Here is a 17048-nt window from a genome sequence, read left to right on the forward strand (position 1 = left end):
GACTTGTCAGCACTGCTCACTGGAAGCAAAACATTTGCATTCATGTTAAAATGTGGGAAGTTAAACCTTCCAGCAAAACCCTTCTGAAGTGCTTTCCTTGATGCTTAAGGATGAGTATCAGTGTTTTCTATTCATGACAGAAGTGACAGATTTTGCCTATTGTAGGATATGTCCCCCTCAAAAAAAGTAAAAAGCATTGTTGCTAATCATTTTCCAATATATGGTGTTAAGAAAGGAGAGGGAGGAAAGGTTTTCAGTTTAAAGGCAGATGTAAAGTGGGGAGAACATGGGTTTTGCTGACAAGAGTTGAAGGATCTGCTCCCATTTCCAACCTTTTTGATCTGAGTAGTTTTAGCAAAATATTGTTTTCTGAGAGCTTTTAGTAACCTGTGCCATTTCCATCTGCTTGCCTTCATACTGCAACACCACAGGAGACTACTCAATTTGTAGGCCTTCAAATTTACTACTTCAAACTAACTCTACACTCTGATATGTATAGTTAAGTGATATTCAGGAACTCGAGCTGATGCATGAGAGGCCTACTAAGCTGGCTGTCGAGTTGAGAGGTTACATCTCCTCCTACATGGTGCAGTGGTCTTGATATTTGGAAAGGCTTCATTATGCTCTGCTACACAGAAGTACCCCCTGCCTGAGAATCTCCATACACCAGCAGACATTAATATCTGTATTCTCAAATCAGGCATATAAAACCACTTGTCATCTCTCTCAATGCCTGGAGAGGAACTTCTGGTGAGGAGACTTGTTACCTGCACACAGACCCCTGATTTCCCCTGCCAGACCTTGAACTAAGCTGTCTCACTGACTGAAGGTGTTTGCTGCTGTTGCTTTGGCAGCATTAGCCTGGCCTCAGTGGGGGAGGTTTTCAGCAGCTGAGCTGTCACTTTGCTCACTGATCACAAGATAATGAACTCAGTTTTGCTATTAGCCTTTTAAATATACTTGCAAGGGGAAAAAAAAAAAAAAAGCCCCAAGACCAGGTTAAACGTTTTCTAAGGTCACAGAGAATCAGCAATAAAATAGGAGCAGAATCAGCTTTTCAAAACTTTAATCCCCTGCCCCCCTTTTTGCTTTCCTTTGGAAAGAGAGGTTGCTAAAACTTATGGCCCAAGGGCCTGAAAGATTTTTTTTTAAGAATATTGAATCCACAAAGGTTCAGCTTGCAGTATAAAAAACATTACATGTCTGTTTAGAAGGCTGATATCCAACTGTAGTCCATTTTTCTTATTTTTCGTAGCTCTTTTTCCTGGGATTTAGACAGTTTACATGTCATCTCTCCTAATAATTCCATATGGCTTGTATCTTCTTGTTCCATTTCTGTAACATCTCTTTCCTCATCTGAATCATCTTCTGTTTTTTCACTTTCCATTTCTACTTCATCAACAACTTCTTCAGTACTGGAAGATGATTGGAAACAATTAATGGGTACTTTAACATACTGTAGTACTGTACTATACTCTCCTTACTTAGAGGAGAGAGGTAAGTTATCATGCAAATAATTAAGTAAATATTAGAATTTATCTCTTTTTTTTTTTTCATGCCAGGCTACTTAAAAACTACTATGTTTCTTTTACCATCTCAATTTCAAGCCATTTTTCAAATAGCTGTCCTCTGTTTTAAGTAAACTTATACAAAGTATTTTTTCCTCCAAATATAACACATGAATAAAGTTAAATTGATAAAGAACATTTGAGTACCAAAGGCAACATTTTGCATATGAGCATGTTGTGCCAAAACCCAGCAAAAATAACAGCACCAAAAGACCCAATACACTAAACAGCCAGACCACCTCCCTCCCCAAAACTGCATTGTTTTAAAAACACTTGCCACATTAAAGTGTTCTACTAATTTAGTGAATAGATGAAGAGTGTTGGAAAACTGCTTTTACACTTTAAACAAGGATGTACATAATTTAAAACAGGAGAGTTCTTGAACTTCTCTTACCTTTTGTTCTCTTTGGAGATGAGCAATGAATTAATAAATATAGGGCAGAGGAAAGAAGCAGATGGCAAAACGTGTGCTGGAGTGTGCAAAAGCTGAAAAGATAAAACAGAAGCTTTATGCAAGGTTTTGTTTGTCATGATTTTGTTTGTACACTTAATGTAATTACTCCTACCTCTTTGACAGCAGGTGAAGCTTGTTCATGCTTATTATGAACAACTAGTTTTCCAAGGTCTGTATCCTCTTGTGATTGCTGACGTCTGTGCTTTCCCAACAGCAAACTAAACGGGGTCACAGGGAGGCTTTCTTCTACTGCCAGCTTGAAAAATGTACAAGTTTCAAGTAGAATTTTAGTGTCACAAATCTAAGTTCCATCTCATTTAAAGTTACCTAAATTCAGAACCAACCCAGGTGACAAAACTTTACGCTCAAATTTAACTGAGCTGTGTGGCTCTTTGTACTCATTCTCTGTCAGGCAGCTGGAGAGAATCCTACTCAGAGGGTTGCAAAACTCTCCAGAACACCAGATTTTAGTTGGCTGACAGACCCATTAATTTCCAAATATGCAAGTTGGCGCATGTGCCAGAAAAACTAAGTATGAGTTTCGGATTCCACTTGGGACCAAAAGATTGTTTATACCCCAGCATCACCTGCAGAGACGTTCAATTATTTAACAGGAAGCAAAACATGGCACCATGCCTTTTGGCACCTTCCTAGATCAATATACTGTAATCCAAGCACCAAATTATTCCCCCACCCTCCAAAGAAACTCATTGCTTATGCCCACATCACCACTGGATTTTGTATCAGAAAGATACTAGTTTCCACTTCAATCTATTTTACGTAACCAACCAAATCAATCAAGTGCTGCTGTTTTAGTCTGTTCAGTGAGTGTGACACACTCCTTCAATATGAATTCAAAAAAACCTCAAGTTTCCCAGACTACTTCTCCACAGAAGTACATACTGGAATGCAGTTCTGGAATTCCTTCTCACTGATAAGTCACAACTGACTGACAATTGTTCATCCTCATCAGGAAGCACAGTTGAGGCCACACTCAAGGTTCCAGGTGTTACAGAAACCAAGATAAGGAAAGAGCTCATTCAAACATTTTGCTTCATTTGTGTAACCTGAATCTTTTAGAAATATATCTTTTTCTTTTTGTTGTTCGGGGGAAATGGAAAAAGGAGGGAGTGGCTTACTGATACTTTTTAACAAGATTTTTACAAACAGCAATTCTGTCAAAAAATAAGCAAATACACACCACTCCTCCCACACCTAAATGCCTGTGACTCCAGCTAAGGATCTGCTGTGCATTTTCATGACAGAAGGGAATGCAAGTACAACAAAATGAACCCCATCAGAATTTTGAACTGGTCTGTCCAGCTCTGTCAGAACTTCCACGACAGGTACCTGTTTGCTCGATGGTGTGAGCCGTTCTTCCAAAGGCTTTGTGCTAAGTGTCATTAGCTCCTACAATACAGAAGGATGCAGCACAGTTATCACAGGTGAAACTGTTTCCCACATTTCCATACCTTGCCTACAGAAGCTTCCAACTGGACCTAAAGTTTTTATCAGTCAAGTGGAAGAGATGAAACACATCTCTTCCTCTTTATTTTGTAAAGAAACTGAAAGAAAGCAAGAATGGACCTAGAGGTTCCATAGACATTTTGGGGAAACAACAAACAAACAAACAAACAAAACCCCCACACCCATCCAGAAACTACAAGGAAACTAAGTATCACATGGAACATTTGTATAATCAGCAATAATATATACAGCTTCTAGGTGGTTAAGTTAAACAGCATAAGCAATGTTCCCAATTTATCTAGTTTCTCAGTGAGGCAGCATAAACTACTGGAAGTAGAAAATCAGTAAATAATTTTGAGCTTAGGCTGTTTTGGCAGTTGAAAGCTTTTAATAAAGAACAAAGCATGGTTTATGCTGACTTGAAATCACAAAAAGAAACTCTTAACAGCACTACTCTGAATTTGTATCAATCCACACTTAAAATACTTTTTCCCCAGGAACCACCTGCTAATCACAGTTTCTTACTTGTGTATCCGTAAGAAAAAATAGTTGGGATCTTCTCAGCCAAAGGTATTTTTCTGAGCCAGTTGTTTCAGGTTCATCTCTTGGAACAAAGGCAGCAAGGAGGATCTTTTCTTTACAAAGGTTTCTCTGGATATAGATTGGCCGTGGCTCATTTGGTTTAAACACAAACACTGAAAAACCAAGAATGTCTTCTCTTTAAATCATGAAATTCTGACCTTCCTGGCCACCTGTCAAAGCCTTACAGCCACAGCCAGTGAGGGCTGGACAGGATTGCCTCCAAGCACTAGTTTGCAGGAACAGAATTGGATAACCTTAAGCATAGTGGAAGGAACCTTTCACAGTGCTCCAATCCAGACAACATACTTAGAAATTAACACAGGACAGCAGCTTTAGGAAGAGTTATCTTAATTTATAGTCAGAGCTCTAAAACATAGCTGTATGTTTCAGCAACAGTTTTGCATTTACAAGAGAGGGTCAAGAACGTTTCAGAAAACCTGATTAATCCTGAGCTATATCCTGTACCAGAATCTAACTGCTGGAAGAAAAGATGAGGAGCCAACATGCTTTACTTGATGGCTGCTGCCAGACGTGGCTCAGTATCCAGAGGTGCAAGCACAGACTCAAGTCCATCTTACAGCTTTCACAGCCTGAATTCTAAGAAAACCTTTTCCATAAACTGTGCTTCCCCAGTTTAAATTCTGCTGACTATTACTTGTCAAAGAAGCCTTTGTACTTACAGCTGGACTCTTTGGAGAGCCACGAGACCGCAGCAATATGTTCCGAAAGGGGATCAGGTTGCAGAACTACGATGTTGAGGTGGGCACTCCACTCCACTGGAAAGCAAGCAAAGTAGGAGGCAGAAGTGAAAAGGAGCCATTCAGTTCTACCTCAGCACTCTGCCAAACAAAAGGTCAAACAGAAACGACACACTGGGCCCTAACCACTGGAAGAGGCATGCAGCTTCACTGGTGAATGAAAATACACAAATACCACCAGCTTCTACACAAAAGTAAGAAGTGCTACCTATTACTGGGTTATCAACATCTAACTTAGAATTTGCTCTACACATGCACACAAAGCATATGCACACTGGACAGGATACTATCCTAACTGGAATAGGAAAATCACTGTATTTCCACAAAGCATTTTGTAGTGTGTCAGTATGGAATCAAACTAGAATTAATTTAAGGTTTCATAATGATTTGAAGTATTAAGTTACTCTAGCACACATTCAAGCTGATCTTACATGCACAAGTGAGCAGGTTCCAGCAACACAGAAAGCCATAATCAGTGGCACCAATAAGGTACTTGGAACATGTTAGTCTCCCAAAGCAGATGTTCCTACAGAAGTAAAAAGTCAAAACAAGTTAGTGACCTTTAGAGTTCATCTTTGGTTCTCTATCTAGCAATGATTCACTATTCACAAAAAACATCCAGCTAAGATTTAGTTCTGATATCTAAATCAAGCCTGCTTTTTGCTTTCACCTCTAAGTGGCACAAAACTTCACATGAAACCATCAGATAGGTCTGGGAGATTCAAAAGTATGCATAAATCTAATGGGATTACATGTTTCTACAGCATTATGATTTAAAGGAGGGATTTTAAGCTTTAAGTAAATTAAAAACCCATATGTAATAGTAAGCGTTCACATTGAGACTGGAAAGTAACTTCCATATTTGAAGAACCACAAGTATTGCTCTAAGGACTAGAAAGAGAGGAGTAGCCAAAAGAAAGCTGTTATTATAAGCTGCTCCACCTGAAAAAAGCATGTGATTTGTTTCCACTTATTTTAATTTCTCAGTCTCTTGTTTGAGAATACCAGAGCAGCCTTTTGGTTTCCAATGATAAAACATTTTCAAAAAAAAGCTAGTAAGGGACAGAATTTGTATATTGAAGCATAGCCTTTTGAAATTATGTATTTAATACAGTAATTTAATATATTCCTAGAGTAATTTATTTCCTTTTCCTATAACACAGAGTAAAGGCTATAAGAGGAGCAGCTAGCCTGGGAAAAGCTTGCCACCATACCAAGCTCCCATGCCTCTCACAGTTTTCCTGCACACAACTTCTGGAATCATGTTTCTCCCTTTCTAATCTCAGAGCACAAGTATCAACAAAACAGACTTCATAGCACAAAGGAAAAGCTTACAAACATACACACAAAAACATGGAAGTGAGAAATCTCTGTATCCTTCTATGACTCTTTGTGTCAGTCTTTAAAACATCGTGACCACGCAATATTGGTGTGTTTTATCATGAGGGCACACAATGGAGCATGCTGGGATAGTCTGCCAGGCAAACATGGATTTCCCAACAGAGGTTAGAGAGGATCAAGATATATATTTCATAATAGAGATGATATCATGATTTATTGATATAATTTCTATTTGTATGTGTGCGTACACAAATAAAGAACAAACTTCTTCTTGTATTTATACTTTTTCAGTACTTTGATTCATCCCTAGACTAATGGGGGAAAAGAGAAGGGCTATCAACACATACTGTGTGACACATATTTAAGCATGGGAGGTATAGGAGGCATAAGTAAGATGAAGAAACTGAAAAGCTTGATCTTATTTTCAACAGGAAGTTACCAACCACCTAAAAGCCATTTTAGAGTCTTTTCTATATATGAACTTAAGACTGTTAAATTCAACATTTCTATGAATATATATAAAGTCTTGGACTACTATGAATTGATTCTTTCTGCTCTGAGAGTTCAAGCGAGACATAAAAGAGCAGATGAAAAACATACCTTATATTTCCAGGTGGATGGCAGAACGTACACTTAAGATCCCAAGTGACAGAATCCCAAACAGTGACAGTTTCTTCAAAGCTAACAGCAAGCAGAGAACCATCTTCTGAGAAGCAGCAGTTAGTAGCTTGGTAGTTGTGGTAGCTGCCTACAAAGTCACAGCTCCAGCTCACACTTTGCTGTGCTGCATTGAATGAACAAGCCAGTTAATTCAAGTCTGTACATGAAGAAGGAATTCAAATATTACTGTTGCAAAATAGGCTCAAGAGCAAGGCAGTTTTGTTTCAGAAGGTTTATGTTTTGGAAGAGCAGAGAATCTGTCCTGTTCTATTACAAGAAACATCTGGTAGGGTTTTCCTTTGCCCTCAGTTTTGCATTTCAGCAGTGAACCCGAGCCTGACATGGTACAATATCCATGCTTACTCTGCCAACTCTGTTAACTCTATGCTCTTGCATAGGCAGATGTTAGATAAAAAAGGTACTCAAGTAGATTCAGCATTTATTGTTCTCAAACATACTGTTCTTTTAAAACTCTGGCAAGACAATGAACTTGAAATTTGAACGTAGGTTGTATTTGAGTACAACAGAGCTCATGGTTCATTACAGAAGATTTGAGGACCACCAGGTGACCCATCAGCATGCTTCCTTGTGTTGGTTAACATGCCAGTGCATTCCTTTGGGATACCTTTCCCACTGCTGAAAACTGCCATAAAATAAACTGAAGCAAAGTGATGTACTTACCACATTAACATACATTTCCCAGTATAAAATAATTCACACAGCATGCTTTTGAAACATATGAGTAGGATGAGGAAAGAAAGGAAAAGAAGTTTACCCCATGCTAAGCTATCCTTTATATAATGGCTACAAGTTGATGATTAAAAGACCTGCCTGTAAAAAAGAGCCAGAAACTATTCACTACTTCAAACTGCATGGCACCATCTAGAGGCACAGCGAGAGATCTACTGCAATTAAAAACATCCCAGCAGGTACTCAATGTATGGGCTCATTAGTTTACCAATATTTGCTGCACAGAAGCTGCAGCATGTTGAGCCTTTCTCCCTGAGCATTCCTACCTTGTCCCCGCTGGGCAAATACACCACAGAAGTCAGCACTAAAAAATTTGTGTTTTTACATATGCCATGGAACAGAACTCTGCAGTCATTAAAAAACAAACACACAAAAAAAACCCTGATGAGGCCAGTCAGTAGATACAAAACTACTTTGTGGAAGGAAACAAACCCCATTAGGTTTCATCTCCAACCCACACCATACTCGAAGATCAAAGTAGCTGCTTGTTAAGTTGAATATAATTTAGGATCAGAATAATTTACAGAAAAAAAAGCAAACCCAAACACTTTCAGATATCATTGAGGGAGTTGCTATTAAATGAACACAAGCTTTTGTCCTTCTTCTCAGCAGCAGCCACAGTTGAGCAAAGAGCTTGGAGAGAGAAAGTCAATTTGGCAAAGGAAGGTTTCCAAATGGAAACCTCAGTGATTCAAAAGTACTTGTGAACATGTTCTCACCTGCCCATGAAAAGACAAACAGGTTACTAAACGTAAGCAGTTCAGCATGACCACTATTACAGCTCTCTGGGAACATGAAAAGACAAGACACCCAAGTGGCAGGGAAGTTCCAGCTCATTTAAGTGTGGCTGGCACCAAAATAACATTCAAGTAAAAGGAAATTACTAAGTGGAAATCTTTTGTATTTTACATCCAAAGGCGTACAGGGCAATACACATCCAGAGATGTTCTGTTTGCAACAAGTGAACATCACCATCAAGAGGTGAAATTTGCTTATTTAAAGTACCTTGGAAGTGGATGCTAAATACCCATTCTAAGATGTTCAACTATCTAATGGGAAGGAAGGATGTTCAAAAAATGAACTCTGAAGTGGCAGAGCTGCAGAATGGCAAAGTGCTATTATTTTAACACATTCCTGCATCCTGCTCCCTCGAGCAGAAGTCTCAAAAAAAAGTCTATCCAGAAGAATGACAAAAATCCATTTTCCCAGCATGGAAAAACTGTTACCACAAACAATCCTTTAATCAATCAACACAGGCTGTCATTCCCTTCTGCAGCAGGCTCAGCAAGGTCTTTGGAACTTCAGGAACCTCCATATCAATCTATAAGACTGCAAAACTGTGACAGAACTCCATCACAGGCTGCTCATGAGAACACAATACTTCATGCAGCAGCAGAACCAGATCAATGCACAGGACAGAGCAGATGAAGGCAGGGTTAGAATTTCTATAGCATGACTCCAGTGATCCTTGTAGGCCCCTTCCAACTCAGGATGTTCTCAGGATTCTACGTTACAAGGTGGCAAGTAAGAGTATGTTAAGTTTTGACCATACTTGCCTTCTGGATCAGTGTCTTCTACCATCACCCAGACTTTAAACACACAGTCTCTGCCAGTTGTTACCAGTATCAGAGAGTCATCTTCCAGTTCACCCATGTCACGGAAGCACATGTCTGTGATGTGGTTGTCATGGGGTGTATTTATCCTAGTATTCAGCTTAAAGCTATAGGACAAGAAAACAGAAGTTTGTCATTCTATTTCATTTGGAACTTGGGGAACACTTCAGTTTTAAGTTGATTCTGGAATGGGCAGACGAGGGATAAAGAAGTTCTGTCTAAGACAGCTAGATGGTATCACATTTACAGATCAGATTTCCCTAATCACTTCCATATAGCAAGAGAGATTGTAGCTCAGCACCTATCACTAGGCAAGCATGTCTCAAATATTCAGCCTGAACTCTGGGTAGTCTTTCCAGTAGTTAGAAAACCAGTCCCATAGTTGATCTGTGTAGTAGTTTTCTTTTGCTTTGTTTCTTCTTTAGGAAAATAACAATTTATAGTCAAAATATAGTTGTTTAAGTAAGAAAATTAGTGTAAGTGTATTAAGCAGATGCATATGTTAGCTAAAGAAAAAAATCAACAATAAATTCCTGATCTTCTGTACTCTACAAGGGCTAACCAATGAATGATGGATTAGACAGAAGTGGGAAAACTGAACAAGGTATAGAACTATTCTGTCATGTCTATGGTTTTTAATACCAAGGAAATATGTGAATTTAAGTCCCATGGTTACAACAGCCTGTCTGATTACTCTAAGTAAAATAGATTCAGAGCAATTATGTTCAATCTGCAGTTACTGCATCTCTGTGTGCTGTTGCAGATGCTTCTAGTGTGCACGGTAAACTTCTGACAGCCTGCCCCAGAATTTTATTAGTTGATCTGGAAGAAGTCTGCCTTTGCAAGACCACGTCTGTGCAGGTATTTGTGTGACTGACACCTAAAAAGCCAGCTCTACTATTGTTACCTTTGTGTTTCTTCCTCATAGAACCACAGTTTCAGCTCTAACTCGGGGTCTGTCACTTCTTCTCTCTCTTCTACTGTGGCCAACCAGGTTCCCTGGGCGCTGAATGCGACCTTCACCAGGTCAGATTGCTTCAGACCTGCCTCGTGGATGTACTGGCGCTGCACAATGTCCAACTGCAAAACAAGGCCAACATTAAACTTCAAAATTCAAGTGCAGTTGTAAGAGATACCATCCATAAAGCCATGGAGAAAGGATGTTCTGAAAGCACTCATTAGACCTGACTGGGCTGTGACATAAAAAAAAAACAAACAACACAACCAACATGAGGGGAAAGCATCATTAGGGCATGTGCATCCCACAGCAATCCTATGTGTAGGAAAGAAGAAGAAAAAACAATTTAGAGGGATTTTACCTAGAAATTGGACATTCAACAGGAGTAGCACACACTGTTTTGAAGTATTTTTTCAACTATCAACATTTAGCTATGCTTAACAAGTAAAAAGTTTGCAATAAAGGCAAGAACATCTCAGCCTGGAATCCAGCCTTGCCATATAGCTGCTGGGTTTTTTCCTTTTTGCCACATTAAGTCTTCAAATAAATTCTGATGCACAAGTTACTTGACTAAAGAACTTAAAAGTTTTGGTACAAGCTCATTCAACTTACACTGAAGAGCTGTTGGTCACTTTGGAGGCAATAGAACTGCAAGTGCCCAGGCTCTCCATTCATGACCAGAGCTTTGGTTCTAGGATCAACCACTAGGCCAGTCTTGACATCCCTACCTGGAAACAAAAATCAGGTGACAAATGACCAAAGATGGTAAGTGACACATTCCATCCTCTAAAGGGAAGGTAAGTTTTATTGAACTTACTTTTGATTAGCCCTTGAATACTTCTGGAAAACCTTAGGTTGCTGTTGATTATTGTAATTCCTGAAAGAGAAACCAAACCAAGTCTTGCAAAAGGCTTTTGCAATGTAACCACATCTCACGGTGGGAAAAGGACCACAACCAACTGTACTGCAAATGTATCTTTTCCCAATTTATGACACCCCTACATCAGGGTGGAAGGCCAAGTTACAGCAGTCACCAGGAAAATTCACAGAACTGATGCAGGAGAAAAAAATCACTTCAAGCATCTGTCCTTTCAGATCAGCACTGACATTTTATGCAGTATCTGTTTAATTAATCTGAAATCAACAAAATAAAGCTCCTACAGATTTGCATTCCATTTTGCATTAAGTGATACTCAAGTTTGCTTTGGCTTACTGTTGTCTGCGTGCAAGGTGCAGCAGAGCGCGCCGTCAGATGACATGGAGATGTACTCAATGGGAGACCCCAAACGAGGCAGGAAATCCTTCTGACACGATGATTCATTGTGCCACTGGACTAGAACTGATTCAACTCCACCACTCAGCAACCTGGTTCCTTTTCCAGCAATAAAAATGCAGTTACTGGTTTTGCTTAAGAACAAAAATTCAGTAGTGTATATCTTTACAATGACAGACGAACATAAGTGTCTCAAAACTTTTTAAACTGTCACGAGCCTGGGCCACACACACAGATATGTTTCTTATTATCCCATGTTAAACTGCTAGAGAAACTTGGATTAAGCAAGAAGAATTTGTGCCTACAGTAAAACTCAAACAATGCTTTGGGAGTGGTAGATCCCATTACTTCCTGAATCAGCTGAGTATTTGTGTTAGAATACAGATGAATTGTTCTCCTTCATTGAAAAGTACTTTGCACTAAGAAATACCTTGAGAATAGTTCAGATCACACAATTCAGATAAAAGTGAAGTATTTCTGACACTAGGTTTGAGTTCAGACCAGACTAGCTTGTTTTATTTGGATGCAAATAAGACTGACAAGAACTAATCAGTATTATTGATGAAAGGGAGAGGGAATGAGAGTGGAGGTGGGGGAGAAGAGGTGAGAAGAGGGGTTAGATTCTAAATTTTACCACAGAGGTAGATATTTGACATTATGAATGCCAATCAAAATTACATCAAAAAAAGTAAAAACTGCTTCCATTTTTATTTTAGATCCTTCCTGGACACATTTAAAATTCTAAAAATTAACTTGTTATAAGTGGGCAAACTCGAACTTGTATTGATTCTTTCCTCCCTGCTGCAACTCTTTGACTTTAAAAGGGGTTTTTTGTTTTTTGGATGGAGGTTTGCTTTTGGTGGGGTTTTTTTGGTTGTTTTGTTTTGTCTTGATTTTTACTTTTCTTTTACTCACCCTCCATAGAAAAAGCCAGATCCATGACAATATCATGATGCCAGTGCAGTGCGGAATATGTGTATTCTTTCTTGTGGTGGAAATTCCTCCTATGTGGGGAGGAACAGAACAGTTTTTTACTCACAAAATCAAAAACAGAACAAAGGAAAAGAAATATTGAATTGAATCAAGTATATCATTCTCTCATCTAACTTCTAGACTACAGTTTCTTGAGTGCTCAGGTGATGCAGAGGGAAAGAACCACAGTAGCAGTTTTTGAGCACCCTCCTGGTCCATCTATACCACACATTTTAGATGTACTGAGCAACTCACCCCTGGAAGAAACTTGGCCAGTGTGTTGGTTTTAATCAAGTAGTTCCACTGGTGTGCTCTCCCTAGGACTCTACTTGCCCATCAAGTGTTATTTCTGCTGTTCCCACATCACTTTTTCCACATAAGTTTAGATTCGTGGAGCACAGCTTAACAAGCATATTTTTCCATTTGACAATACACTGAAGCTGTCCCCTGCAATGTCAACACTGCAGGTACATTGCTCATTCTTTGTTCATTATGACTTCTGAAAATGGCAGCACTAAGGACAAATCAGACTGCTTTGCTCAGGTTTCACTTAATTCCTTTGGTCAGAGCAGTTTATGGGGTACAGTTGAATCAAAATGCACATACCAGAGGCGAATCTTTCCATCAGCATGGCCAGTTGCAATGCAATCCTCTGTTGGGTGGCACGCTACGCAGCTGAACTGATTGTCTCCACCTTTTGTCTTCACTGCACGCAAAGAAAACCTTCAAGAGTTAAGGAAGTACCTTTAATTATATGAGTTGGGTTGGTTTTTTTGAAAACCTTCAAAAGGATCAGTCAGAGCACATAAAAAATACTTCTGATTAGCAAAATTAAACATCTCCAAGTTGTTATGGTTAGTTATATGTTAGTTATATATACTCTCAACAAAATAGTGACAGGCTTATTTTTCTCTTTATTTCGTTATTCTTTGCCTTCAATCAAGCTGAAAATTTTTTTGCTTCTTTCTCTCCTCTACTCCCCTTTCCTTCCCATGCCCTGATCCTGCCCAAACTATGTCACTTGTTTCAGTTCAGCATCAGCCTAAGTATTTTCCTGAAAAAAATACATCCCTGAGCTGCAAAGGTAAGGTACCATTGCCACTGCAGTGCTCACTGTCTGCTTCTGTGGGAAGCTTCTTATACAGTGACCACATTCCCTCCAGCATAAAACCAAATGGCTGTTGACAAACACGAAATCATGTGTGCACAAATCACTGGTGAATAAACACTTATTATATATTGGACTGAATCAATACTTGACATTTTTACTCACGTTCTTACCTGTTCAACAGTTTCCGTTTAAAGAAATAAACTTGGAGATTAACCTCTTTCACTGATGCCACATATTCACCCTGTTAAGAGTAAAACAATGTGGGATATACAGATTATGTTTTTACACATGAAAGAGAAAAAAAAAAAAAGAACCACATTTCACTACAAGTCTAGTGGTTAGAGTGTCTGACTTTCACCGCTGCGACCCGGGTTCGATTCCCGGCCCCCTGGGCAGGTGGAGCTCGTCAGCCATGGAAGGCAATCCACCTAAGAGAAGGTCACTCTAAACAAACCTACATCCTGGGGACCTCACTGCCACTGTCCAAGCTTTGCTCGGCCCCGGCAGATGAACCTCAGGGCTAAAGGGTGGGCTCAGTTCAGCGCACGCTGTGTCTCACCTAAAAATCCACTGCGCAGGCTGGAAGGGTTAATGACCTTTCCCAAATCTTCGCTCACGAAGACTGGCCATTATTACTTAACACCAGAGACAACATATGAGCTGACATTAAGTAAAGACTTTCCTGTGATAAGTGTTGATGTTTCTTTTTTCTGTTAGTATATAAAATAGTAGTAGCATAAAGTAAAGCCCAGGCCTTGCACAGATTCATTTACTTTTGGTTTTATGCTTGGCTTTATGAAGGCATAAACAGCATAGAGTTTGAGACAAAAAAACCCCAACCAACCAACACCCCACAGAAGAAAAAGCCTCAAAGGCGAATATACTTCTCTTCCAAACGCAATCTGCTTCGCTGATGCCCCCACACCATCCAGAACCACTAACAGCTCCTTGGCTTCCAGGTCTTGGCCTGCTCCTTTTGTCAGCTTCACAGAGACCAGCTGGAATGTATCTGACCAAAGAAAAAAGTCTCTTGGTTTCAAACAGTAGTACTGAAGAACGAGGACTAGACGGTGGGTATCAGTGCAACTGTAAGCAGAAACCAAGCAAAGTTGCACAATATTTGCTCTTGCTCTGAAGTAGCAGTATATTATGGTGCAGAGTAAGGCTAAACCATATTTATTTCACACAAAATCCTATTAAAAAATATCTAGGCAGGCTGTTAAATAGGACAGGTCTACTTATGTTAACACTGCTAAAAGTGGAAGGGTAATCTCAAGTACTCGTGTTCAAACTTAAGTAGTATACCCTGTACCTTCGTAAGCACTGCTTAAGATTTACTGCATCTACGAGATCACATCCATGCAGTATATGCTTCACAAGTGAAGATAAGCAATCTTTAGACAAATACATGTCATAGAATGAAAACAGAAAAAAATTATGACACGCAGGACTACAGACATCTGCCACAGGATTTAAGAAATATTTTCACAATTAGTATATTAAAGCACATTCCTGCAGCATACCATTCACTGATGTGACAGCAGCACAGACAGAGAATGACTGAGGTGACAGGGATGGTGCTAATTGTACTGTACCTCGTTCACCCTTCTTTGGAATTACAACAAACACCGAGTCCTCAGCACTGGCAAGTGTGTACAGTGCCAGAAGTTTGCATCCTACAGTGAAAGTCTGAAGAAAAAAAAGAGGAGGTCAACAATTATTGTATGCTTTTAAACAGTGAATAATGCTAAGTTTTTAGAATAAGGAAAGCGTCTGTGCTTTAAAGACCCCTTCATGTATTGACTAAAATTCTTGATTCTGAGACAAATACAAACACCTTTATTCTCTCAAGGACTAACACAGATGTTAAAACAGTACTAGTAAAATATGAGACATCAGATTTACTGAAAAACCTTAAGACACCTTACCCCTAATACAAAGCAGAAGGCTCATCTATAGGGAAGTGCCTCTATTTAGCAGAAAACAGGATCAAGAGGACAGTTAGCAGCCCACAATTTCAACCCATTACATCAATTCCAACCAACATATCCCAAACTGCAGTATGTTCCCCAAGAGTTACACTGGGCTCCAAACTGCAGCAAGGAGCAAAGTCAGTATGTCAGTACATCCCACATCAACTGCCACATTCTATTACTGCCATAGGTGGTTTTCAGGCTGTGTTAATAGCAGAACAACTTTATCTCAGACTGATTTGTGCCCATTTGTAGTAACAGCAGTATTCTACAATCAGCGGGTCAAGAATAATTTCGACGGGAATAACTCAACATACTTTAATGGGAATCCCATCCATGAAGTCCCAAAGCTTAATGCTGCCATCAAGAGAGGAAGAATAAAGCTGAGGAAAAAAAATAATAAATATATAAGCCAAAGCAGTATTTCAAAGTCAGCTTTTACATAAAATCACAACTTAAAAACTGGAAGATTGATCATTGGAACTGTGATTCCAGGTAACTGGATCGTCAAAAACACAGGACACAGACCAGTTCTGTGCTACCTTCAATGAACGTGCAATGGAAGCACAACATTCTAGTTTAAAATGTACATTGCCACAAAGTGTGAGTACACAGATGCCCATTATGTGAACCTCTATTAACATTTGGATCAGACTTTTCACAGCTAATACGCAGATCAGTCCCTCTGGGTAAACAACTGCTGTTTACATACAGACACCAAAAAAGCTCAAGTAAACTGAGAGCCAGAGCATGAGCAGGGAAGGCAGGCTGGGGACAGTGAGAGCCACTAAGCAAGTTAAAGGGATTTAGTCAAATCTGCATCTGTACCAGCAGATAGAGAGGGGAAAACACCAACCACAGTAAGTGCTGTTGATCTTCTCACATGCTTTTTTTACCCCTCAATCATCAAAGAACCGGAAATTTTGCTGACGTTTCCCTTTTGCTGTCATTGCATTCAACCAGTGCAATCCACGTGACGTTTCACGTTTTCACTTGTAGATAACACATACATTTACCGTTCTTGTCAGATTTCAGGGCAACATTAGCTCAGCGATGCTCTAATCGCTCCCAGCTCGTTCCCAAACTCCAGCCAGCCCCGGGACAGCCCCCGAGGAGGCACAGGAGGGCCAGGGGCACCCCCATCTCCATCCCCATCCCCATCCCCACCCAGACCTTCCCCTCGCAAACCTGCATGTGGTTGTGTGGGTTGAGCTGGATGCCCGTGACCAGGTCGGCGTGGCCGCCCATGAGCCGCAGGGTCTCCTCGGTGGTCACGCTGTACACCTTCACGAAGTCCCCGGAGGCGCAGAGCAGGTACCTGCGGGGGCAAACGGCGTTACCGCGGGGACAGGGGCCTGGCTGCCCCGCGGGGGCCGCAGGCCGCGGGGACACCGGCGGGCAGAGCTCGGCACGGAGCTCGGGAGCCCCCCCCTCGCCCGGGTGTGGAGCTGCCGTCCCCCCCCGCCCCACGCACTTGGAGTCGGCGGAGAACACGGCCCTGGCGCCGCTCAGGGCGCCGCCCCCGCAGCGCACCACGCGGAGCCCGCGCGCCGACACCATCTTGTCCC

The 17048-nt window shown here is 40.4% G+C and overlaps 1 protein-coding gene across 1 annotated transcript; it reads right to left on the minus strand.

The window, feature by feature from the left end:
• Positions 1 to 1049: 1049 nt before the first annotated feature.
• On the minus strand, positions 1050 to 17042 carry WDR75 (WD repeat domain 75). The gene is made up of 21 exons (XM_027737533.2): positions 16955 to 17042; positions 16669 to 16798; positions 15798 to 15863; positions 15103 to 15196; positions 14392 to 14516; positions 13678 to 13748; positions 13003 to 13119; positions 12340 to 12428; positions 11365 to 11523; positions 10969 to 11028; positions 10764 to 10879; positions 10101 to 10273; positions 9137 to 9300; positions 6771 to 6954; positions 5261 to 5355; positions 4752 to 4847; positions 4015 to 4184; positions 3373 to 3432; positions 2135 to 2278; positions 1963 to 2054; positions 1050 to 1415 (listed from the first exon to the last, which is right to left on the minus strand). The coding sequence occupies exons 1-21, from the start codon at positions 17038 to 17040 to the stop codon at positions 1208 to 1210; spliced, it is 2499 nt and encodes an 832-aa protein (XP_027593334.2). The 5' UTR covers positions 17041 to 17042; the 3' UTR covers positions 1050 to 1207.
• Positions 17043 to 17048: the final 6 nt, after the last annotated feature.

The sequence above is a fragment of the Pipra filicauda genome, unplaced genomic scaffold (assembly GCF_003945595.2).
Source record: "Pipra filicauda isolate LSUMZ 115617 unplaced genomic scaffold, ASM394559v2 scaffold149_size4050908_pilon, whole genome shotgun sequence".
Taxonomy (NCBI): Eukaryota; Metazoa; Chordata; class Aves; order Passeriformes; family Pipridae; genus Pipra; species Pipra filicauda.

Bases quoted from the DNA above. Each gene is read 5' to 3' on its own strand.
- WDR75 (XM_027737533.2), bottom strand. From the start codon at position 17,040: ATGGTGTCGGCGCGCGGGCTCCGCGTGGTGCGCTGCGGGGGCGGCGCC. The intron at 14,517-15,102 runs GTACAGTACAAT...TTCTTTGGTCAG, and splicing joins TCCAAAGAAGGGTGAACGAG to ATACATTCCAGCTGGTCTCT. The intron at 2,055-2,134 runs GTAGGAGTAATT...TTATCTTTTCAG, and splicing joins CTTCACCTGCTGTCAAAGAG to CTTTTGCACACTCCAGCACA.